This window comes from Podospora pseudocomata (assembly GCF_035222375.1).
Source record: "Podospora pseudocomata strain CBS 415.72m chromosome 2 map unlocalized CBS415.72m_2.2, whole genome shotgun sequence".
Classification (NCBI taxonomy): domain Eukaryota; kingdom Fungi; phylum Ascomycota; class Sordariomycetes; order Sordariales; family Podosporaceae; genus Podospora; species Podospora pseudocomata.
Window position 1 is genome coordinate 846478 of NW_026946366.1, and position 22790 is coordinate 869267.

Below are 22790 nucleotides of genomic sequence, written 5' to 3' on the forward strand. Positions count from 1 at the left end.
AGATGCGTGGTCAAGGTTGATGGGCAGGTGGGAGATGCAAAGATGCGGGAGGTGCACGGGCCACTGAAGACTTGGAGTTGCCTGGCTACATCGCAGCTGCAAGCGGCCCGGCGAACTCAAGATCCGTTCTTCGTTGTGGACGGCAAAAAAAGACAGCGCAGATCAAAATCTCTGTTTCTTCCACGAGATGGGGAAAACAATTCATCAAGAGAGGATATTTTGGGCAATTCCGATATGTTACCCTCGCGCTACACGCCAGTTGTCGCCTCTTTGTCGATCTGTTCCAGAAGGTGTGAGGGCAATGTTTCAGGAACGCTACAGATCCCTCACCTCCTGTCTGGCAGCTGTCCCGCAGCCGGTGACAACTGTCTTCAACGACCACGAACACTTCTCCCCAGCTCAACACACACAAGCCACAAGTCCGGCACTTGGTGGACCGACAAGACAAGAGTTTTGCTAGTTCGTCTAGTGGATGTCGTTTAGCTATTTTAAGATCTTTATCCAACAAGAGACAGCCCGGGAGATCCCAGCGGAGTGACATCCCGGAGCCGACTCGCACCAACATGTTCGGACGAAGGCTGTGATCAATCCACCATGCTGAACCAGGTGTTGACTCTAATGGGCGGGCATCATGGCATTGATACGCCAATATTTCACTATCACTATCCTGATTCTCACCCTCATCCGAATCTATGGCGTTCGAGATATCAAAGTCTTTAGGGTCCCGCATGTCAGGCTCTGTTCTTTGGTTGGAGGATACTTCTTTCACGTGGCTATCAAGAGCCGCGAGGCATAGCATCACTCTGTTGGTCTGTTTGCTAGAGTGACCGGGAATAGGGCCATTGCGGACTTACTGACCACAATACGTACTGCAGCTCAAGGCAGATGACACTCGCAAGACAGTGGTCTGAAGGTCAAATGGCCTTGTGAGGCGTTCTCAGTGATGGATAAGGCATCTTGGTACAGTTCGCGTGACTTATCAGCGTATTGACTATAAATTGGTAAGCAAGCGGTCCGAAATCTCCTCAGCACCTTCAGTTAAGCACATTACACTGTTGAGTTTGTGCTTGAGATGGATACTATTTCGTCTGTCGGCAATCGGCCTTGTGGGCCCAACGAGGATCCCCACACAGAAATGACCTAGATTCATATCACTCTCTCTTCATCTGTTTATTATCTCGAGGCATGAGGTCTCACGATTGACAAGCCTCCCCACTAAAAATAGTATCATGACTTAGTGAGAGAACTCGTGCCACCATGAATGACGCCCTCACAAATCATCCGGCCCTATGTGAGCATGGCATCACAGGCCAGCGATGAAGTCGACAAGCTTCTTGAGTGAGTATATAGACTCTCCCAGTCAACCCCTTACAGCTAGAACTCTCCTCGTTCCAACAGTATTCACATCCATACAAGCACACACCCAGAGCCTCGACACAGTTTATATCAAGAGCATTCCTCATCTTCACACCCACACTCACATCAAACCAACTTTTTCTCCAAGGATATTCACCAAACACAATCACCAATTTCACCATCACTAAAGCAGCAATGTCTTCCGGCGGCGGCGACAACTATACCTACAAGGGCAGCCAGGGCGGCGGCAGCTCTGGCGGTTACGCGCCTGCCATCCCTACTCATCGAAAGAAACCCGCTCTTCCGGACCCCACCAATAAGGAGGCCTGGAAACTTCCTGGTTTTAACGACGGCAATGGTGGCAACAAGGGCAAGGGAGGTCACGGCGGCAACAGTGATGGTAATGGTGACAACAATCGCCAGGGGAGCAGGGGCGGCAGCGGTGTCAGGACCTAATGTGGCTGGAGTCGAACTCTCAACAATAATGCTTAGGCAGTTCGGGGTATTCGCTGGGAATGGACTGGATCTCTGATAGAACTGGCACATTTTGGTGTTTTTGGGTAGTTTTTGGTGGGTGAGGCAGATACAATAGCTTTCTTGTCGCTTGGAAGGCAGTTGATTTATTCTCAGAATTCGCGTTTGTGTGCCCTGATTATCAATTTTTCAATGTCGAGATGTGCTCATTATCGTCGTGATTGATGTAGGGATATAGTTTTGAGACAGTGTAGGACTAGAGAGTGTGCTGCATATGGGCGGTGTTTAAATACAACATCTTGTATTATATTTCATCACGCTTGGTGATTCGCAACGCTGATTGGCTGGAGCTGAAAGGGGTTGCCGTAATATTCATGGTTGTACGCCAAGCACCTGAAATCACAGGGTTCACAGTTATTTTTCTTTATGCTATTAAGTCGCCTTAAGGATAGCTCGCTATGACTCGGCTTGAAGAGGAAACGATCAATTTCACGACTCATCTATAAATTCTGTGTTCAAAGCGCGTCCGTAGACAGAGTTCTTGAAAATTCCTTCACTTTACCCTCCCATCTGAACTTCGTTTGCGAAAGTCGACACCAGCGTCCGCAAGACGTGGGAACTGGATTTCGCATCTGGAAGACGCAGACACAGAAAAGAGCGACATCACTTTGGACCACTCACCCGGCCCGTGGAAAGCATGGCGTGAGTTCAGTAACGCAATGCTCAAGGACATTGCCACCGACTTGGGCATTTCCACCACCTCCGGCCAGTCCATCTATGCGGAGCCATACAGGCTGCTCATTCACGAGGAAGGCGCTATGTTCAAGGCGCACACCGACACGGAGAAAATCCCCGGCATGTTCGGCACCCTCATCATTTCTCTCCCGTCAGCCCACCAAGGCGGTGACATTGTTCTCGAACACCAAAGCCAGACCACAATCTACAAAACCCCCGAACACAAGCAATCCCGGGCCTGCTGCTACTCTGACGTCTCTCACGAAGTCATCCTAGTCCACTCAGGCCACCACATCGTCTTAACCTTCAACCTGGCCATCAGATCCGCAGGTCAAACCACCACCATCCCCCGTCCCATGGTCCCCTGACTCCTCTCCCAGGCAGAACCCCTCCGTCGGGCAGTCACAAAGTGGCTCCAGGAACCAGCACAACCCAAAGCCCTGTTCAACGTTCTCAGCTACACCTACACCCCCGCCTCCCTCTCCATGCACCACCTCAAATCCCTCGACCTCCAAACCCAAACCCTTCACCACCTCTCCACCTCCCTCCCCTTCAGCCTCCACCTCGCCGCCCTCGAACGAGAAGAATATGTCACCTGCTCATACGACTCCGACTGCGAGCTCCCAAGCGGTAAAGTCCGACGCGTCAACCTCAACGCCAAGCGCCCCAATCCCAACATCAAGCCCTGGCACGACCCAGATGACATTATCAGCGAGGAGCACAGGATCAAGTGGCTCGTCGATCTGGACGGCAAACCCATTGAGGGGGAGGACCTTATCTTGACAGAGGGGAATACCCTTCAAAAGAGACCGTTTGATAATATTACTGGTGAGGAGACAGGGTAAACGGGGTACATGGGGAATTGGGGACCAGAGGCGACCCATTTGTGTCGTGTCACGGCGTTGGTTTTGGTGGCTACGGGGACGGTTCCTGTTTCTGTGGATGATGATGACGATGAGAATGTTACACCGGGCGTCGCGGAATCTGGGGCTGCGGCATCTGGTATTGATGTACCAGCGGCTGCTGCTCCCGATGTTGCCACTCCCGGTGTTGCTGCCACCGCTGAAAACGGTAGGCATATTCGGGTGCCCGTTCCTCCCTCACGCATGGTTGGTGCAGTTCGCCCGAGTACCATGCGCAACGGTTATGTTCCCCTTGAAATAGTCAGAGACGCGGTTAAGCGCGCTCGAGAGGAGTTGGACATGAATCCGTAATCATCGGCGGAATGCATTTTCCTTTTCTTTTTGGATATCAACACATGAATTTGACAACAAACAAAGCATCAAACTTCACACACCTACACATAGAACTCTAATTAGAACCTTTTCACCTCCATATAACAGTCCCCCTCATATAGACTTTTTACATCACCCACAAACCTACTTTACCATTTCCATGACATATCCCCCTAAACCCTCTCTCTCACCACACCCCCCGTCACATTCGCTGGTCCATCCCACTGCAACCTCCCCGGCACCCTCTTCGCAATAACCGGCACCCAAACACTATCATAGAGCCCCGGGCCCCCATCGGCCGCCCTACTCCCCGGCTCTAAACTTCCCAACTGCCTCTGATCCGTACAACACGGGCTATTAACCCCCCAAAACGGCCCCGCCGCCCAAGCCGTCCACCCAATATACTCCTCATTCTCCTCCATATACCCCAGCATCCCCTCCAACATCAGTTTACACTCCGTCGTATTCGAACCCCCAAACTCAGTAACAAACCCCTTCAACCCATGCTCCCTCAACCAACCCGTCACCCCCGCCAAGTTCGCCACCGGATCCTGCGTACAAGCCGTATGCCCCCCGCTAAAATCCTCATCCAAATACTCATGGATATCCACCGCCAGGTTTTTAATCGGGTCGACAAGTTTGTGAATCCATTTGCTGTTTGCCTCGTCACCTCCCTTTGTCCAGTAATGCCCACCCGACCAGGCGTTTCCTGGAGTCAAAATCATGTTGTTTGCTCCCGTCGCGCGGATTGCCGTGATGGCGGCTTGGAGGTTGGAGAAGACGAGCCGGGAGGGCATGCTATGCGGTTCGTTCATTAGACCGAACAAGACTTTTTCGTTGGTTTTGAAACGGGAGGCGAGCTCGCCCCAAAAGGCCGCGAACTGGGCTGTTGTCGCGGCGGTGGGGTCGGAGGTGTTGCCTATGACGGAGCCGGAGAAGGGCTGGGAGGAGGGGTCGTTGTAGCGCATGTAGTTGTGGGGGTCGAGGATGGCGTCTGTTTCTGAGGTTAATGATGGTGAAGGAGAAGGGGGGAGGAGGAGAGAACATACAAGCGCCCTTGGTGATGGTGATGTAATCTATCGCCTCTTTAAAGTGCTCAAAGTGAGTCTCGTTGAACTTTGCCCCGAGGCCGTAAGACAAGGGGCACATCCTCTCAAGGAGAAAGGCAACGCGGTGGAGGTTGACCTTGTGGCTGTCGATCATGGTGTCGACGCCAGAGGTGGAGATGAAGGCGTAATCGACGCCGAAACGGCCGGGGAGACCGGTGCCACGGGTTTGGGTCGGACTCCAGGCGCCGAACTCACCGCTTGATTGGGCGACGCCGGCGAAGTAGATCGTTGCGGATGTTGTTGGCAAAGCAGCAAGTGCTGCCAACGTTGGCGAGAACTTCATTTTCAATCAGTACCAAGAAAGATGTCTTGTTGCCGAAAACTGACGAGTCCCGGGAAGGAAGCAATCAGTGAAGAAGGTGTCCGACTTTCAAACATTTTCATCGTGCTTGCCACACGACCATATAATTTTAGTAGTAGCCGCAACGAAGCGGGATGAACGAGCGGGTGCAATCTATTTTCTGGAAAGCTTGACCGTGAGCCGAAGTCGATCCCCGATCTCCCATCTACTCGGGACATGTTGCGGCTGTTCTTGTCGAATGGACGCCCGCTTATTGATGTGATCTTCAGAGGACAATCAATGGGAATGCAAGCTTGGCAAGGATGTGGTGATAACGGCGAGTTGGGAATGGCGATTTTGGCTTCTGCCCTCGGAGAAATATGAAGCGGGCAGTCGCGAGGGCGGAGGGAGCCTTTCCGGGTGTGGGTAAATCTGCTGCCGTTGCCGTTGACGCGTGAAAAGAGTGGCAGAAAACAACATCGTCACCATCATCACCACCACCAAACATAGAGTCAATCAGGACAAAAAAATAACAAAAGCTCACCGGCCAACTCCGTAGAGGTGGCCGGCTACGAAACCCTCGGTAGGGTTTTCTTCGTAATGGGGGGGCGGTCGAAGGGGGGTCAAATTCCTTGAAGGCCATCTTAAAGATGGCGCATCGCTGAGGAGTCGAACTCGGGCGTTCACGGAGCAGTACTTTCATACCGGGCATTGTTAGTCACCTAATCCGGGCCACCTATGTCTTACCCGCTGAGCCATCTGACCATTCCAGTCACCAGATGAGTGCGTAGGTGTTTGCTGAAAGCTACTTCCAGGTTGCGGGCACTGATACATATACCGTCAGACACTGTTGCGCCCTCGTATGTCCTCCACGCCACTCGCAACACAAACGCTGGTCAGGTTTCATTGCAGGTTGCTGCGGGCAAAGATCCTGACTGCCTTTGTGTTTTATCTCTATGAACCTGGCTACACTGAACCCAGTCGTCGACTTTCAATCTCCCACAGCTGCATTGCGCCTCAGACCTTTCGCAGAGACCCAGGCCCGATCTTTCGACAGACTTTAAGGCCCAGCCCGATTGGCATTCGGCGCAGCCTCACTCCAAACCGGCCCACCAGGAGCCACATATTGTGTCTGCCCCTGCTGAATCCTCCACAGCTCAGCCAAGATCTATTAGAATACCTGTCAGCCTCGAATCCGCCACCAGCATACATCGTCCTCAATAGACTTACACCAGGGTCCTCGGGCTTGTAAGCACCCGGCAGAGCAATTCCTGCAGGCAATTGCGTCGTCCCACCTTGCGTCACCCGAATCTGAGTGCAGCTTGGATAGAACTGCGCGCCCATCCTCGTCCCTGCAACGTGCAGGCCAAGAATCTCGTGACGAAGAAGATATTCACCCGGAGCTAGCTTCGGTGGGATAGTGACGGACCACCTGGCGCCTTGTTCGCGAAGGAGGTCAGAGGCCCAGGGCGGATGACCTTGCGGGTTGTAGGAAAGCTGCTCGATCTTGACCCAGACGTTGCCGGTGTCGCCTTTGAAGGTCTTGCAATCGTTGTTGGCACATTTGGCGAGGTAACTGGGAAAACAGCCGTTAGGCGAAGATGGGATCAGTGTTAAAATGGGGAAGCTTACGTGAATACGGGGCCACTGTGGGAAGATCCCCATTGATCCCAGTTGAAAGTTCTAAGACAGTTGTGGTAAGTTGGGATGGACTTTAACAATAGACAAGAAATACATTAGCACTTACACTTTGTCACCAGCCTTGAGCTCGATGATGCCCTGAGCTGGAATATTTCCACCAGCACCACACCTGGCGTATCATCAGCGGCCTAAAAATCAAAGTCAGAAGTGGGAGATGGCTTGGACATACGTGATATCATTCGTCGTAAAATCGGGCACCGGTCCATTGTTGGCAAGCTGTCGTGCATAGCGGACAGGAGGAGGGTTCACGTAGTTGTCCTGTCCAACCTGCCACGCGAGATAGTTCTTTCCGTCCACGGTGATGCTCTTCAGGAAGCCATGTCCTGATACAAGGCTTGCAAGGCCAACGACCAGGGCCACAGCTGAAAGAGGTGTCATTTTTTTGATGTTAACGTCAAGACCTGGGATGTCCTTCAACTTGAGCAAGGAAAAACCTCAGCAGAAGAACTTGATCGAGAGACAGCCCTCCTTATACCTGGATCTTCCTCAGTCCAAGTTGATCCATTTCCAGGAATTGCTGTCATTCCCAGTGTCAATCACAGATCAAAACAGGTCAAGTCCATATTTTGAGACAGTTCGAGAGAGTTGATTGGCCAAATCACTTCCTAACGGAGTAGCTCTGTCCGCGGTCGTCAACGCTGTGTTAATCACCGACAAGGAGTCTGAACGGCTCACGGCCAGCACCTGACATGTTGGGACGCGGCGCTTGGGTGGCCGTCATTGGAGGGATTTCTTGGATACCGGGTAGCCTCGTTCCCTTCACCAGCCGCAACCGCCACACCCTTGGTGGCGGCCTTGGCCATATCACGATACGCTTGGCAAGAATGTGGTGGTGAGCGGTATGTGTAGTCAAGAGGTGCTCTGGTCATAAGAGGACCACCGATATCGAAACTCAGAAAAGAAGTCACCAAGCAATATTGTCATCCTGATGAAGATATCTTGTCCTGGCACGCTGATGAAATTGAACGCCGGAACGGTGGTCGTTAGCTGAGACCACTTTCGGTCAAAACCATCAGTCTTTGTGATTTCATCATCTCAAGGTCTTCAACAATCCGTCAAGGCCATAATGAAACACACAATGAGCTAGCAAGCCATTGTACCGTCTACTATAATCGCCAGTCAGCGTTCAAACTTGTCATGAGATGTCAACCCCAGCTTGTGCTACACCAGATGATGGCTACAAATCGCGCATATAGGTACTCGTCGTTGGCCCGAAAAAAACGTACCAAACATGCACCTTCACCCCCCTCTCATCTTCTCGAAGATTGGAAAACGGGCCGGCCTGATGCCAGACTGGCGCGTGGATGGTTCGTGGAACGCTGAAGATGCACGGCGCCAAGACTTCAAGTTGATGGACACATTGATCCACACTTGACGTGCTGTGGGGCCATGTCTCCACCTTCCCCATCCCCGCAATCTTTCGTCTTGAACCAAACAGAGGGCGGCGTCGACATGCAGCCAAGCTCGCACAAAGCATCTTCAACATGGAGCTCGTGATGGAGACTCATCCGTGATCGTTCCTCGGGATGGATTGAGTGAACCCCACGGCAACCCACCTCGTAAACCCGTCGCATCCGACCCGAGGATGAAGCATGAGATGCCGCCGGGTATTCTGCCAGCCATAAGACGGTTGATGGCAATCACGGAACACGCATCGGGACATCAAATCGACCCCTCATCAAGGGCGGGGTAGCACACGCCCCCCCTAAGAGGCACCGTGCAGTGCAGGAAGCAGGGACAGATGGAGTGGAGAGGAACTGAAAGGGATGTTTAATACCAATGACCCCTCTGCCTGCCCTCCACTGCCCTGTGGGACAAGAGAAATCTCTTTCCTTCCACTCAGTTCATTGTTTTGACAGCAGACGACCAAGTGCTGCTGATGTTGCGCAAGCACGACAGACAGGACCGTGAGACTCCTCCAACAAAGCCTCCGTCCCACACCCAGTCGTCCACGTCGTCCTCCCCTCATTGCGCCTGCTCCGCCGACCTCGCTACCTACCTTTGGTGTCGATTGTTGTCAGAAGCCAACCTGCCCTGAATGTGAACAAATGACCCAAAGATCCTCGATCTGCCTCGATAGCGTAACGGGTCGCGCGCAGACATAATGTCGAGGTCCTTGCTCCAGCCGGCGCTGGCTTGCAACACCGCATCTTGCATGCCTCGTCCCTACCAACGCTCGCGCCCCGTTGAACGCGCCTCTAGGCCGTCATTGACAGCAGTAGCTCGTGTTTTCGGTGAGCCGCCACGCTAGACCCCCACGCCCAACCGTTGAAGTTTGTTCCTTTTCATTTTTGTGAGCCATTGAACCTAATTCGACCTGACAGACTTCGCCCCAGTCCGCGCTGGCAATGGCAGCACCGCCGTGATCTCACAAAAGGCGTGGCACAGCACGAGAACTGCCGGAAGTGATCGGCCGAGTTCGGCCTCGTTGAGTCTTGCTCTCCCGAAGGCTCAACCGCTCCAGCTCGTCCGCCATGCCTCCGTTTTGTCCGGCATCCCGGCTAAGCCGTCGGCAAGGAGCCCAATGGCAGCGTACTCCACCGAGGCAACGGCAGTTCTGCCGCCGACCACCCCGTACTCCAAGCTGACTGTGGGAGTGCCCCGCGAAATATACCCAAACGAGCGCCGTGTGGCTCTCACACCTCAGAATGTTGCCCTCCTGCTCAAGAAGGGCTTCTCCCAGGTTCTTGTTGAGAAAGGTGCTGGTGCCGAAGCCGATTTCCTGGACGATGCCTATGCCGCCGCCGGTGCTACCTTGGTTGACGATGCTTCTGCTGTCTGGAAAGGTTCAGACGTTGTGCTTAAGGTCCGAGGGCCAAGTGCGGAGGAGGTTGATCTGACACGAGAAGACCAGACCGTTATCAGCTTCCTTCAACCGGCCCAGAACAAGGCACTCGTGGAGAAACTCGCGGCTCGCAAAGCCACCTCATTCGCTATGGATCTTATTCCCCGTATTTCTCGAGCTCAGGTCTTTGACGCCCTCAGCAGCATGGCCAACATTGCTGGGTACAAGGCGGTGCTCGAAGCATCCAACAACTTTGGTCGTTTCTTAACTGGTCAGGTCACTGCTGCTGGTAAAATCCCGCCCTGTAAGGTTCTCGTCATTGGTGCCGGTGTTGCTGGCTTGAGCGCAATTGCAACTGCAAGGAGGCTCGGTGCAATCGTTCGTGGATTCGACACTCGGCCTGCTGCAAGAGAACAGGTTCAGTCGCTTGGCGCCGAGTTCATCGAAGTTGAGATCGAAGAAGATGGCTCTGGTGCAGGCGGTTACGCCAAAGAGATGTCGAAAGAGTTCATCGAGGCCGAGATGAAGCTTTTTACCGAACAAGCCCGTGAAGTGGACATCATCATCACCACCGCCCTGATTCCTGGAAGACCTGCGCCCAAACTCATCACCAAAGCCATGATTGAGATCATGAAGCCTGGATCTGTTATTGTCGATCTTGCTGCTGAGGCTGGTGGAAACTGCGAAAAGACCGAACCCGGAAAGCTGATTACCTACAAGGATGTCAAGATCATTGGTAAGTCGTGGCACGGGAGCAGTACCCGAGGTTGCTCGTGACTAAAGTAAGACAGGTTACACCGACTTCCCCTCTAGGCTACCGACCCAATCTTCAACTCTGTACTCGAACAATATCACCAAATTCTTCCTGTCCATGGCACCGAAGGATAAGGAATTTGGCATCGATCTGAAAGACGAAGTCGTACGCGGCGCTATTGTGACACAGGAAGGCCATATTCTCCCGCCAGCACCCCGACCAGTACCTCCCCCTGCTCCCGCCGCTGCCTCGACTGCCGCAAAAGAAGCCGAAGTCGTAGCACTTACACCATGGCAAAAGGCAACTCGCGAGGTTTCTCTGATCACTGGTGGTATGGGCTCGGCTGTCGCATTGGGCAAGTTCACTACTCCCTTGTTTATGGGCAACGCCTTTACCTTTGCTTTGGCCTCTCTCATCGGATACCGTGTTGTCTGGAACGTCGCTCCTGCCTTGCATTCACCTCTCATGAGTGTGACTAACGCCATCTCTGGAATGGTCGGCGTTGGTGGTTTGTTTATTCTCGGTGGAGGATACTTGCCTGAAACGATCCCTCAAGTCTTTGGTGCCGCCTCTGTCCTGCTCGCTTTCGTCAACATTGGTGGTGGGTTCGTCATCACAAAGCGCATGCTCGACATGTTCCGCCGTGCTACTGATCCTCCCGAGTACCCGTGGCTTTATGGAATCCCGGCCCTCGTGTTTGGAGGTGGCTTCATAGCTGCGGCCTCGAGCGGAGCCGCAGGCCTTGTTCAAGCTGGCTATCTTGTGAGCTCGATCCTTTGCATCACCTCTATTTCGGGTCTTGCATCGCAAGCAACTGCCCGTATGGGAAATATGCTGGGTATTTTGGGCGTCGTGTCCGGTGTTCTCGCTTCCTTGTTGGCAGTCGGCTTCACCCCTGAAGTTCTCACTCAGTTTGGTGGTCTTGCTACGATCGGAACAATCTTGGGCTTCCTCATCGGCAAGCGCATCACCCCTACCGATCTTCCTCAGACCGTCGCTGCCCTGCATTCTGTGGTCGGCCTTGCTGCCGTCTTGACCAGTATCGGAAGCGTTATGGCTGATGTCACTGACCTCTCGATGCTTCACATGGTAACTGGCTATCTTGGCGTCCTCATCGGCGGTATCACCTTCACCGGATCGATTGTTGCCTTCATGAAGCTTGCCGGTAAGATGTCCTCTAAGCCGCTTCGGCTGCCAGGTCGTCATGCCGTCAACGCCGGTCTACTCAGTGCGAATGTGGTCACCATGGGCACGTTTGTCACCATGGCTCCTGGCGCCCCTCTGATTGCCGCCGGTGCCCTTGCTGCCAACACCGTACTCTCGTTCATCAAGGGTTACACCACAACTGCAGCCATTGGTGGTGCCGATATGCCTGTGGTTATTACCGTCCTCAACGCATACAGCGGCTTTGCGCTGGTCGCCGAGGGCTTCATGCTGAACAACCCTCTCTTGACCACAGTTGGAGCACTCATTGGCGTCTCCGGTTCCATTCTTTCTTATGTCATGTGTGTTGCTATGAACCGTTCACTTGTCAACGTTCTGTTCGGAGGAATCTCGGCGCCCACCACCAGCGACTACAAGATTGAAGGGAGTGTGACACAGACCAATGTCGAAGAGACAGCTGACGCCCTCACCAATGCCGAGTCCGTCATCATTGTTGTTGGGTATGGCATGGCTGTTGCCAAGGCGCAATATGCTATCTCGGATATCACCCAAATGCTTCGGTCCAAGGGCATCAAGGTCCGCTTCGCCATTCACCCCGTTGCTGGTCGCATGCCGGGCCAGTGCAACGTCTTGCTTGCTGAAGCCAGCGTTCCGTACGATATCGTGCTGGAAATGGATGAGATCAATGACGACTTTGGAGAGACGGATGTAACCCTTGTTATTGGTGCCAATGATACAGTCAACCCGATTGCCTTGGAGCCTGGTAGTCCGATTGCTGGAATGCCCGTCTTGCATGCGTGGAAGAGCAAGCAGGTGATTGTCATGAAGAGAGGGTTGGCTAGTGGATACGGTGAGTTTGATGGGACTCTTCTGTGGCTGGGCCCGATGACTGACGATTGTTAGCTGATGTCCCGAACCCGATGTTCTACATGCCCGGCACGAGAATGCTGTTTGGCGATGCTCGTGTGACCACTGAAGGTACGACCCTCTCTTATTGCTCCATAATTCCATCGCTGACAAAATCTTGCTACATCTAGCCATCAAGGCAGCTATCGAAACTCGCTTCAAATAAAGGAGGGAAAGAAAGAGGGTCGTTTTCTGCGCTGCTTTTGACTTTTCTTGCCTGAAAAGATACGCCTTCATTGCCCGTATATACGTCCTGCAACAACCCTTTTTCCTTATAACCTTTGCCTTGTCTTCAGAATTGGGAATTTTGCTTTGCTGATAGAGCAAGAGAGCTGTCGATCTCTTTGAGGTGTTGCATTTGCATGCATATGCGTTGGTCTGTTAGACATGTATGCGAGAGAGTCAAGTAGAGGAGATGACAAGGAAGACGTCCGTACCTGATTTTTTAATCAATGCTATTTTGACAAAGCAGCATGGCTTGATATGCGACATTTGAAAGAGAAACAAACAAGGCTGGGGACAAGTGCCTCCCAGGCGCGACTTAGACCCAATAAGTTGGGTAGGCTGCGTGACTGCCACAACATGGGTGTAAAGGACTTTGTTGGAGAAGGAGCAGTCGGTCTTGTGGAGGGAAGGAGCACTCGGTCTCGGAGACAAGGGTGTGCCCCCACTGGAATAACCAGCAAGAGCACAGAAAATAGCGACTACAAAGTCAGCAGCTTAGGCCTTTTTTTCTTCTCTTACTCTTCGGCTAGCAGCATGCTCATTGACCCTTCAACCGCCAGGCTTTTGAAAAGGCATCGCAGTTTCTCTCTCTCTGCCTGACTTTCCCTTGCCCTCACCACTATGTCCCCATTTTACCGAGACCCACTGACGACACGATGCCGCCCAAGAGAAAGCGCGCTGAGGAGGAGCAGGATGCTGTCGAGGGCCATTCCACCGATTCGACGTCTGGAGACATCTTTTAGACTTCCTACCACACCCTTTCGACTCCTCATGACAGTTCTTCGATTCCCCAAGAGGACGTTTCGACTCCCCATGAAGACGTTCCAACTCCCCATGAAGACGTTCCAGCTCCCCATGAAGACGTTCTAACTCCCCATAGTATCCCTTTCGGCTGGTCACACAAATTCAGTCGCCGACATCCTCTCGACTGATGGTACCCTCTCGACTCCTCTGAATACCACTTTCAGCCTTCGCAAGCTCCCCATCGAACTGCGCTTCCTCGTCTACCACCATACCTGGGAGCCTCGTGAGGTGACCATCCGTAAGCCAGGTTTCAAGAACAACTTACCCGCGACGCTATTTGTCGACAAGGAAAGTCGTCGTGAGACCTTGAGACAGTATCATCTGTATATTACCAAGTACATTTTCCCAGTGGAACGCAAGTATGGCTATATCAATCCCAATCTGGACACACTCCATGTCCGCATGCCTCGGACCTTTCCGCCTATGCGTCACCCTCTTGAGATATGTATCCCAACCTTGTTGGAGATTGGAAAGCCGGTCCTGAGTGTTTGCCTGAATCCGGGCACAATGGACGAATTGCCGGCCAAGAAATGGCTTTTTGAGAGATCGGGGCTCAGGGGTATCATTGCGGAGGTGGATATTGCTGCAACTCGTCCACCTCGTGGTCCTAGGTACGCTACGATATAACCAAGATCTAATAACATTGAGTTTTTTTTCTTGCAAAGATTACACCCTCGGTTGATTGAACGGTGGTTGCGGATGGCTTGTCTCTTGATCAGGGCCTACGGCTGGTTTCAGGTAACAGAGTTTGAGTGATGAATCAATGGACACGAAAGAGCAAAAGAACAACGAACAACTGTGCTCACTAAGAAGTCTTCTAATACGTTAATTAAAAGTCGATCGGCTCTCCCAACAAAACAGGCTGACTTTGTATTTTTCTCAAATCTCACATTAAACTTTCCAGTTTTAAGCGTCTCAGTGATGAGAAGGCATCATAATCGACCTACCAAGCCTGGATCCGGATATTGTTCCATAATAGCCATGAATGGATGGTTACGCCGATGGATCAAAGTAGGTATACTATGAAATGAGGGATTGATGTAGTATTTCTTGAGCAGACTACAAGGGCGTTGTTTAATGACTGCATATTGGTCAAGTTGGTAGCAGGCCTATGGTAGGCTGGATAGAGTGGAAGCTGAATTATGTGTGCTCTTTGGGTGTGTTAGTGGTTATGGGATGCCCCATTTGAGAGCTCTTTAATTGGTCAAAAGGCTTGTAGTGTAAATACATGCTTCACATCAATTGTCCGGGGTTTTAATACCAATGTGTGAAATTCTCAGAGGCCTCGATCTAAGAAAATGCATCCCTACTGCCCCTTTATTTGCCCAACTGTGCATGCCATGTGCTCTCAATTACCTTTTGCATTATTATGCGATTAGGAAACCAAACTTTGTACTCTTTCACGACATTTTCATTTTCCCGCTCCACTTCCTTTCCCTTTCCCTCTATCCTCCTTTTCAAGCAAGGTGACGAGCATAGCCTAGAAAGAAAGAATGGGGGCAGATACCAAAGCAAGAGATGGAGAAAGGCCCCATACCGAACAATTTCCAATTGGGGGCAAAGAATCGACTATACCCAAACAGGGTAGAACCACAAGAACAAACAGGCTGCTTCTGTGAAGTACGTGGGAAGGCGCCGAGCATATCAAACCTAGAAAGGGGTCTATTCACCAGGGAAACATTTGTATGTACATTTGTCATGCGCTCGTGGCGACTCTTTCTCCCAGCCAACCTTGCTTTACCTAGGGGCGGCCACGGGCTGCCATGACTGGATCTTGGGCTTTGTTCTGAGATAATATCAGTTTTCTGTGATATGATGGAAATGGTAATGAACAAAGAAAGCTCCTTACGTGCTATATGTCTTGAACGCAGCTCTAGTAAAAGTCCTGTTAGGGATGTGCTCGGTGTTGGCCCAAGGGCGGTTGGCAATGCCGGTGGCGGTGGTGATGGGGTCCTTGTTGGGAGGAGTGTCGACGGAGTAGGAGATCCAGGCGTGCCACAAGGGCTCAATCTGGCCACTGTCGCAGAGCAAGTTAGACTGATGTTGCGATGGGACCATTAGCGAAACCTACGCATCGTAGTCGTGCTTGGCATAGTCAACCCATCTGGAGCGGACTGCTCAAGTTGATCAGCACTTCAACCAATGTATATGCCGGAGATAGAAGCCTAGAACATACGGGGAAGTTCATCCATGTTCTCGTAGAACTTGTTGCCGAACTTGTCGACACCCACAAGAGTACCGGCCTTGGTGTCACCTGCAGACTATGTCAGTCTCCTCCCATCCTTCCACCCTCCATCGTCGATGTGCTTCGAGGCGTACCGATGTACTATTCGTCGGGGGTCGAGGCTATGTTAGCTGTGGCTGAGTAGGCGGGGACTCGAGGAGGGGACTAACGTTGAGTTGATGCCAGTATTCCTAGAGTTGCGCCTGAGGTTAGCTACTGTATTCAGGTGTCTCACGGGTATTGGAGGAGCAAACCTTGAAGCCAATCTTGCGCAGATTGCCGAGGGTTCTGGAGAGGTACGACATGGTGGGCAAAGGCGAGCGCGGGCCAATTGACCGTGGCTGGATGTGGTGATGGTATCAGTTGAGGATTGCGGTCGTTGCGGCCAAGCCCAGGCAAGATGGGAGCTCGCTGCCGAACTGACGCCAGTGGGCGGGATTGTGGGCCGGCGACTCCCGAGCCAATGGGAGAGCTCCAATTACCCCTGCCGCCAAGCCCCGCGTTGCCTGCGTCAGTGCTCTTTTTCGAGATTGTCAACGGTTCCAGGTTGCACCCTATGAACCTATGGACTACATAGCTATCAGCTCTTTGATCTTCACCCTCTTCCGAACCGCCGCCGATATCACCACCTTTCTTCTCTCCAGTCCCCAGCGCTTCTCGGCTATGCTGACCAGGACTGCCTCACGATGTTCGACTAAGCTTCGGGCTGCACTCCGACAGCCATCCCTCCGGGTTGCTAAACAACAACCACAATGCCGACGATTCTCGATGCCCACAGCAAACGCCACTCCCGGCGCACAGTCTGCTGCCACTTCCAGTGCCGGAATGCTGTCCCCGTTTGTCAGCGAGCTTGACAAGATTGCCCCATCATTCAGGATCAACGGATCGCAAATTCGGGTTCTCCAATCGCCAACCGAGTTCTACGAAACCCTCAAGGTTGTCTAGCCCCGCCGCCCTCTAGCAGTCGTTGGGCTCTGACTCGGAAACAGGACAAGATTCGCAATGCGGAAAGACGCATCTTCCTGTCGACACTGTATATTGGGAAGTCTGAGAAGGAACTGGTACGTCTTTGTAGCTTGGACCGAGCTTTGCCCTGTCAGTATCTGACAAGTCCAAGATCACTACACTCCAAGAGGCGCTGCGCTCCAAGCCGAACCTCAAACTCAGCATCCTTACCGACGCCCTGAGAGGCACACGCGAAGCCCCTGATCCATCATGCGCATCACTTCTGGCCCCATTGGTCGAGGAATTCGGCCCAGATCGCGTTGAGATCCGCATGTACCACACACCGAATCTCACAGGATTCAGAAAGAAGCACATCCCGAAGAGAATAAACGAAGGATGGGGTCTACAACACATGAAGCTGTATGGCTTTGACGACGAGATCATGATGACCGGCGCCAACCTGTCCAACGACTACTTCACCGACAGGCAAGATCGCTATCACCTGTTTTCGTCCAGGGACATCACGGAATACTTTTCCAATTTGCATGATGCCGTATCGTCACTCAGCTTTCGCATTGACCCATCCGACGCCCCTTCCGGCTTCGACATGGTGTGGCCCAAGGACAACGCCGCCCCATCCCCTCTGGAAGATCACAAGCAGTTTGTCAGAGAATCAACAGGATTGCTGGCAGGTCTCATCTCACCCAAGACTGCGCCGCTGACCGCCAATGACTCCACGCCATTGGAAAAGCGGGATACATCTGTTTACATGCTCGCCCAGTTCTCGCAATTACTGTCGCCAGACACATCGACAGAACTCCCGGCCATCACGCATATTTTGAGCACCCTTGCCGCCCCACAATATTCCAAGTCATCTTGGACATTTACCGCAGGATACTTTAACCCTGCCCCATCGCTGACCAAGCTCCTTCTGTCAACCGCATCGCAAAATAATACTGTTATTACAGCTTCACCGTATGCCAACGGCTTCTACAAGTCTCCCGGCGTCTCAGGACTGTTACCAGATGCGTACACACTGCTTGCCCGGCGCTTTGTGCGCGCAGTTCATGAGAAGAAGCTGGACGCATCTACGGTAATGAAAGAGTGGAGGAAGGGCACGGTTGGCGAGCCTGGAGCTTGGACGTACCACGCAAAGGGTTTGTGGGTGACTCTACCAGACAACAATGGTCCATCCATAAGTCTGATCGGTAGCTCCAACTACACTAAGAGAAGCTACTCGCTGGACCTGGAAGCCAACGCTCTCATCGTGACGGAGAATGAGACTCTGAAGAAACAACTGGCCAACGAGCAAAATTGGCTGCAAGAAAATACCACGGTGGTCACCCGAGAGGACTATGCCAAGACTGAGCGCCGCGTCGGTCTCAAGGTGCGCATTGCGATGTTGATCGTGCGGCTTGTGGGAGGTGCCTTGTAAGGAACTGGTCTGGTGGAGACTTGATGTGTAGGACTGGTGTAAGAATAGGAGAGGCAAACGATACCCAAGAATACGGATAGAAGGATACTTCAGCATCACAGTTCAGATGTCAGCTGTTTGGACGGATGGAAGTTTTATGTTTTGTTCAATGCTGAGCGAGTGTGCCCATCAGACTCGAGAGTCTCTGTCGTCACGCCGGACGATGGGGTATGTATGCAAAAAGTCACCACATCTTCGATCCTCCCGCCCCGATTTCCGACATCAAAATGCGCTGCAATGCAAACCTGAAAAGCAGACAACCGATAAACGCCGTTCCCTAATACTGATTCGCATTTAAGTCATCCCGGACATAACAAACATCCCCGTTTTTTGTTGGAAAATGCAAAGACATAAAAAAGATCGTCTCCCGAAACGCCCCCCCTGTAAGTCTCGTGCAGTCCCCATTTTAAAGAACACCGGAAAAGTCCACCACAATGGCATTGCTTCACTGAGATGATTTTTTGGAGGATGCTGTTATCAAGTCGAAGCTTTTGGGACCGATCGTGGGGGGTCCGGCCCGACAGCTTGGGCCCTGCTGACCTGACTGGGCCGCCACGCTACATATCCCGAACCAACCCCCACCACAAGCGTTCCAGCGGTAGCTTCAGATAATCTTCGGCCTATCTGGTGGTTGTCGTTCATCCTCACAAGTCGATCGGCATCCTGATCTTGGCGTTCGTCGTCCATGATCTTCTCCTGCTTTTGACGAGGGGGAGCGCTCGCTGGATGACTCTGATGAAAGAGCGGGAGAGGCTCCGCTTGAGGGGGACGGCTTGTATCATGGTGGTTTTGTTGTAGATATGGTTGGAAGGAATAGGTCGGCCAGCGAGGTATGGAGTCTCCACCGGAGAGATGAGGAAGAGGAGGGGATATGGCAGCTCCTGCTGGACCACTTTTTGGTTCTCAGTTTTGAAAATTGATGATCGACATGATCAGAGGTGGTCGCCAGGACAAGAGACGAGGAGGTCGTCGAGTCTTAAGTGGTGAGTGTGGTGGTGGTGTTGTTGTTGTTGTTGGCGGATCGGAGTACCGGCCAACGACCCATTCACCTGTTTCCCAAGCAAAGAGGAGGAGGAAGAGCACCGCTAAAATTAGGGCCCTGTCGCGGGTGGCGTAGTCTGTTGCGTCCGCGCCCCTTTTCTTGGTTGTTTCGTTTTGCGGGATGTCAACGCAGAGATAAAGGTGCTGCGCCGCTGACGTGCTGTACCCACAAGACCCATCGATGGATATGAAACGGTTTCGACTGTGCGATTTTATAGTCCAGCCACAAAGGTTGTTCTGGGTTAGGGTGAATAGTCCTAGATAGGGGTAGGGATCTCAAGGGATTGCTGGTGGGCTTGAGGCACAGGGGAGTTATGGCCCTTGATGAGGTCTGCGGGATCACGCAAGAGGGGGCGCGTTGGTATGCAACCTTGTTGCCCTTGCCAGTGCGGTAGTTGAACGGCTCGCATTTAAGATATGAGACATGTTCGGAGTTTTAACTTTTGGAGTTTCTTATCAGGGCCATTCTCGCGGGCCGAAGCTTTTGGTGGATGACAGACCACCGTTATCACCGATGGGCTGTCGCGGGTCCGAGCCATTTTCCAACCTCTTCCCTTCCCCGACTCGAACATCTGAGGGTTGGTCAAGATCGGGGATCTGGGAAGCCAAGTAGACCAATGTGTGTCTGAGCGGCTTCTGCTCGAGCTCAGACGCTTGAGCTTCCAACGCGTCGACGTCCCAACCCCCCCCGGACTAGCCGTGAGTCAAGAAACGTGACTTCGGGGCTGGCGGCCCAGACGGCGAAGGACCCGCATGAAGGCGGGATATAAATGTCAGCATGTGCTCGATATCAGTCCTCGAATTACTTACAGAATACCACCTCTCACACAACAGCATTACCGTGCCTGCCAACCACAACATTCTTCCACAGCTTCGTGCTGGTGAATGTGCACCAGAATATCGTCAACGTAGAAGAAGATGATTGCTTATTCTCCTACAACCAGACCCAAGATTGCTCGTCTTGTATCAGTTATGGCAAAACATGTCATCATCTTCTTTTACGTCGACGATATTCCTGTGCCCATTCACCAGATACGGACGTTGCCTCAGTATATCGTCGTCTAGTACCATGGTTCTGTGACCTAGGATTGGGCAGATCAATTTCTACACGGTTGTCGACATCACACTCAAGAGCCTTCATAAAGCCCAGGAAGATGCTTCACTTGTGTAAAGTCCCTTGTAAGGTATGTGATCAATACGTATCCCTACTTCTAATCACACTGAACGGTGTTGTAAATATATATCTAAAATCTAGGTAGTTATATACATCCATCTACAATTACACAACCCCCTCATCCAGAAGCACCAATCGTCACCCTCCAACCACCCCACATCGCCACCCCCATGCTCATCATTATACACACCATCTTCTCATACCACACCAATCCCCAGTGGATAGCCAACACCTTCGCCACAACCCCAGCCACAATCCCCATCCAAACAACAAAGAACCCAAGATCAAACCACGCCTTCCTCATGCCCTCCCTCTTTGCCCGTTCCATATCCCCACTCGCCCTCATCGACGTCCCCCAGCCATCAGCTGCCATGGTCAGCATGCTGTAAATCTGCACCGCGGGCAACGGGATGTAGTAAAAGAACACACCCGGCACGATCCACCTCACATCTCCGAGCCTCAACCTGTGTGTGTTCCTCACAAAATTATACATGGTGCTAATCAAGATCCGAAAAACAAAGTCCATAACCGATATCTCAATCAACTGGTGCCCAGTAAAAAAGAACCACATCACCGCCAACGCTCCGATCGCCGGTCCAAACTCCCGCTTCACCATCCCGTAGAACAAAAGCGGATGACTGACGAGATAGACCTTTGGCCTGAGAAGCGACTCGATATGCGTTGCCCTCGCCCAGCGGACTTGTTGTCTCAACCATCGAGACATTGTGGTAGGGGTGTCTGTTGCAGCCAGGACATCGGAGGCAAAGATTACGTTCCATCCTCTGAGTAGTAAATTAGTGGTGAGATGCCTGTCTTCGTTGACAATCATCCGCTTGCCAAAGGCGATTTGCGTATACCACGGCACCAGGATCGCCGGAAGGGCAGACAGACGAAATGCGGTGCTGGGACCAGACTGGCAGTCACTTGTGCCGGTGCAAGCTGGTGTTGAGCGGGTGAGATAGAGCTCGCCCCAGTAGACTGCTGAGGCGAGGTTTGTGACGGCGGTTTCTCTGTTGTTGTGGACGACAAGCCCGGAGGAGGCACCGCCTGCTTTGAGGTCAGAAGCGATGGTGTTGATTGTTTTCTCCAAGGAATCTGGAAAGACGATGGTGTCTGAGTCGGAGGACCAGAGGTACTCGATGCCGAGGATGTCTGAGATGACAAGGGCAAAGACGTAGGCTGTGAACATTATTCCCTTTTTGTGCATATGGCGTTGCTTCAGACAGAGATGTTTGATACCCTTGGGACCGCCAATGGTCAGGTCATGTTGTCGAAGGATCGATCGGGCTAGGTCGAGACAAGCTTGCATGGAAATGGCATTTGCTTCGTCTTCGTTGACAGGAATTCCGTTTTGACGCTGGAGAGCCATGGTTTTGGCGCGGATGCGTTCAGCAACCTCACCCAAGGGCTCTGGGATCTGGATGACGGTGGAGTTCTCGGGAAAGACTTGGCAGAAGACGTTTACCATGTCTTGGTCTTCTGCCTCGTCACCGTCGATGCCTGCAAGGAAGAAGGTACATGTCTTGGCTGACTTGTAGCTTTGCAGTGCCCGGGCATAGAGCGATGGATCCTCACGCCAGCCAACAACTGCCGCCATACAGTCCGCGTTGGGGATGCATGGTTGAGCTTCCAAGTGAAGACCGCTCCATTCTTTCTTTTCGTCCAAGTGTTGGTCGAAGCTCGGTGTATGTAGGGAACGAGCAAAGTGTTGTCGACGTCCTTCGACGATATAACGGTTGAGTTCTGTGAGAGCGATAGTGATGACGATGTCTAGCGTTACGGGGTAGCGACTGTGGACTGTTGAGAAGTAGTAGATGGGTAGGGATAATAGGCAACCCAAAATATTCAGAAGTAAACGAGAGGCTGAAGGGGGATGGCCTTGCACCACTGGCTCCCGGAAGTCGTCGTTCTTCTCCTTTGGTGACATCATTGGATCGTCAAAGCGAGTGATGCTGGCCAACAAGAACTCCTGAAAGAAGGTGTGTATCGTGAACAGACCAGGCTGGTCAGAAGACGGAGGGGATAGCAGTACAAAAGGGAGAGAGCATAGGCATGTCTCTACATCTAAGCTGTGACTTACCGCGTCACACCGTAGAGGCCAGCTCGTATGCCTGCCTGGAATCCGACTTCGGCTTCCCCTCTTCAGATGACAGAATCTGTACAGATCCCGTAGCTGGTGACCCGGGAAGCCATCGTGGTCGTCAAATTAGGACTTGCCCGGTGTGTGAGCAAGCAGCGGCTCTGGAGGCTGCAACGTCCCATTCAGCCAGGATTTCCTATGTGGCTTCACGCGGCTGGTTTGCGTCGTATCCATCAACCTATCGGTAAGGCCGTTTGCTGCGCCTTATTCCAATGAGCCGCTCTCCGAAGAGTGTGCTTCCAGCCCTTCTTGGAATCGGCGAAT

General features: G+C 52.4%; 9 protein-coding genes across 9 annotated transcripts; 4 read left to right on the forward strand and 5 right to left on the reverse strand.

Annotated features, from left to right (window-relative positions):
- Positions 1 to 3761: 3761 nt before the first annotated feature.
- On the reverse strand, positions 3762 to 5905 carry QC762_207110 (uncharacterized protein). Its single transcript, XM_062887617.1, has 2 exons — positions 4850 to 5905; positions 3762 to 4794 (listed from the first exon to the last, which is right to left on the reverse strand). Exons 1-2 carry the CDS (start codon positions 5190 to 5192, stop codon positions 3974 to 3976), a joined length of 1164 nt encoding a protein of 387 aa, XP_062745742.1. The 5' UTR covers positions 5193 to 5905; the 3' UTR covers positions 3762 to 3973.
- Positions 5906 to 6009: 104 nt separating this feature from the next.
- Positions 6010 to 7376, reverse strand: QC762_207120 (uncharacterized protein). The gene is made up of 5 exons (XM_062887618.1): positions 7060 to 7376; positions 6937 to 6999; positions 6822 to 6872; positions 6420 to 6765; positions 6010 to 6357 (listed from the first exon to the last, which is right to left on the reverse strand). The coding sequence occupies exons 1-5, from the start codon at positions 7266 to 7268 to the stop codon at positions 6250 to 6252; spliced, it is 777 nt and encodes a 258-aa protein (XP_062745743.1). The 5' UTR covers positions 7269 to 7376; the 3' UTR covers positions 6010 to 6249.
- Positions 7377 to 8126: 750 nt separating this feature from the next.
- On the forward strand, positions 8127 to 13022 carry QC762_207130 (uncharacterized protein). The gene is made up of 4 exons (XM_062887619.1): positions 8127 to 9124; positions 9215 to 10411; positions 10467 to 12571; positions 12631 to 13022. Exons 1-3 carry the CDS (start codon positions 8995 to 8997, stop codon positions 12494 to 12496), a joined length of 3357 nt encoding a protein of 1118 aa, XP_062745744.1. The 5' UTR covers positions 8127 to 8994; the 3' UTR covers positions 12497 to 12571; positions 12631 to 13022.
- Positions 13023 to 13380: 358 nt separating this feature from the next.
- Positions 13381 to 14155, forward strand: QC762_207135 (uncharacterized protein; the record flags this gene model as incomplete). The annotated part of the gene is made up of 2 exons (XM_062887620.1): positions 13381 to 13448; positions 13693 to 14155. The coding sequence occupies 2 exons, from the start codon at positions 13381 to 13383 to the stop codon at positions 14153 to 14155; spliced, it is 531 nt and encodes a 176-aa protein (XP_062745745.1).
- A 1009-nt stretch (positions 14156 to 15164) lies between these two features.
- On the reverse strand, positions 15165 to 16164 carry QC762_207140 (uncharacterized protein). The gene is made up of 7 exons (XM_062887621.1): positions 16007 to 16164; positions 15923 to 15943; positions 15848 to 15854; positions 15705 to 15782; positions 15600 to 15642; positions 15378 to 15545; positions 15165 to 15314 (listed from the first exon to the last, which is right to left on the reverse strand). Exons 1-7 carry the CDS (start codon positions 16055 to 16057, stop codon positions 15266 to 15268), a joined length of 417 nt encoding a protein of 138 aa, XP_062745746.1. The 5' UTR covers positions 16058 to 16164; the 3' UTR covers positions 15165 to 15265.
- A 135-nt stretch (positions 16165 to 16299) lies between these two features.
- Positions 16300 to 18132, forward strand: PGS1 (CDP-diacylglycerol--glycerol-3-phosphate 3-phosphatidyltransferase; the record flags this gene model as incomplete). The annotated part of the gene is made up of 3 exons (XM_062887622.1): positions 16300 to 16688; positions 16742 to 16813; positions 16870 to 18132. The coding sequence occupies exons 1-3, from the start codon at positions 16317 to 16319 to the stop codon at positions 18130 to 18132; spliced, it is 1707 nt and encodes a 568-aa protein (XP_062745747.1). The 5' UTR covers positions 16300 to 16316.
- A 683-nt stretch (positions 18133 to 18815) lies between these two features.
- Positions 18816 to 18953, reverse strand: QC762_207160 (uncharacterized protein; the record flags this gene model as incomplete). Its single annotated transcript, XM_062887623.1, has 1 exon — positions 18816 to 18953. One exon carries the CDS (start codon positions 18951 to 18953, stop codon positions 18816 to 18818), a length of 138 nt encoding a protein of 45 aa, XP_062745748.1.
- A 1029-nt stretch (positions 18954 to 19982) lies between these two features.
- Positions 19983 to 20775, forward strand: QC762_0039030 (uncharacterized protein; the record flags this gene model as incomplete). Its single annotated transcript, XM_062883328.1, has 2 exons — positions 19983 to 20396; positions 20605 to 20775. 2 exons carry the CDS (start codon positions 19983 to 19985, stop codon positions 20773 to 20775), a joined length of 585 nt encoding a protein of 194 aa, XP_062745749.1.
- QC762_0039040 (uncharacterized protein) lies at positions 20505 to 22316 on the reverse strand (the record flags this gene model as incomplete). Its single annotated transcript, XM_062883329.1, has 1 exon — positions 20505 to 22316. The coding sequence occupies one exon, from the start codon at positions 22314 to 22316 to the stop codon at positions 20505 to 20507; it is 1812 nt and encodes a 603-aa protein (XP_062745750.1).
- Between the last annotated feature and the right edge of the window lie 474 nt (positions 22317 to 22790).

What these genes read in the sequence shown, in the direction of transcription:
- QC762_207110 (XM_062887617.1), bottom strand. Translation starts at nt 5,192, where the DNA reads ATGAAGTTCTCGCCAACGTTGGCAGCACTTGCTGCTTTGCCAACAACA. An exon ending in CACCATCACCAAGGGCGCTT is followed by an intron (nt 4,795 to 4,849) that starts GTATGTTCTCTC and finishes CCTCAGAAACAG; the next exon opens with ACGCCATCCTCGACCCCCAC.
- QC762_207130 (XM_062887619.1), top strand. Translation starts at nt 8,995, where the DNA reads ATGTCGAGGTCCTTGCTCCAGCCGGCGCTGGCTTGCAACACCGCATCT. An exon ending in AGCAGTAGCTCGTGTTTTCG is followed by an intron (nt 9,125 to 9,214) that starts GTGAGCCGCCAC and finishes TCGACCTGACAG; the next exon opens with ACTTCGCCCCAGTCCGCGCT. An exon ending in CAAGGATGTCAAGATCATTG is followed by an intron (nt 10,412 to 10,466) that starts GTAAGTCGTGGC and finishes AAAGTAAGACAG; the next exon opens with GTTACACCGACTTCCCCTCT.
- QC762_207120 (XM_062887618.1), bottom strand. Translation starts at nt 7,268, where the DNA reads ATGACACCTCTTTCAGCTGTGGCCCTGGTCGTTGGCCTTGCAAGCCTT. An exon ending in TTTACGACGAATGATATCAC is followed by an intron (nt 7,000 to 7,059) that starts GTATGTCCAAGC and finishes ATGATACGCCAG; the next exon opens with GTGTGGTGCTGGTGGAAATA. An exon ending in CACAGTGGCCCCGTATTCAC is followed by an intron (nt 6,766 to 6,821) that starts GTAAGCTTCCCC and finishes CTGTTTTCCCAG; the next exon opens with TTACCTCGCCAAATGTGCCA.
- QC762_207140 (XM_062887621.1), bottom strand. Translation starts at nt 16,057, where the DNA reads ATGTCGTACCTCTCCAGAACCCTCGGCAATCTGCGCAAGATTGGCTTC. An exon ending in TGCGCAAGATTGGCTTCAAG is followed by an intron (nt 15,944 to 16,006) that starts GTTTGCTCCTCC and finishes GCGCAACTCTAG; the next exon opens with GAATACTGGCATCAACTCAA. An exon ending in GCGTTCAAGACATATAGCAC is followed by an intron (nt 15,315 to 15,377) that starts GTAAGGAGCTTT and finishes ATATTATCTCAG; the next exon opens with AACAAAGCCCAAGATCCAGT.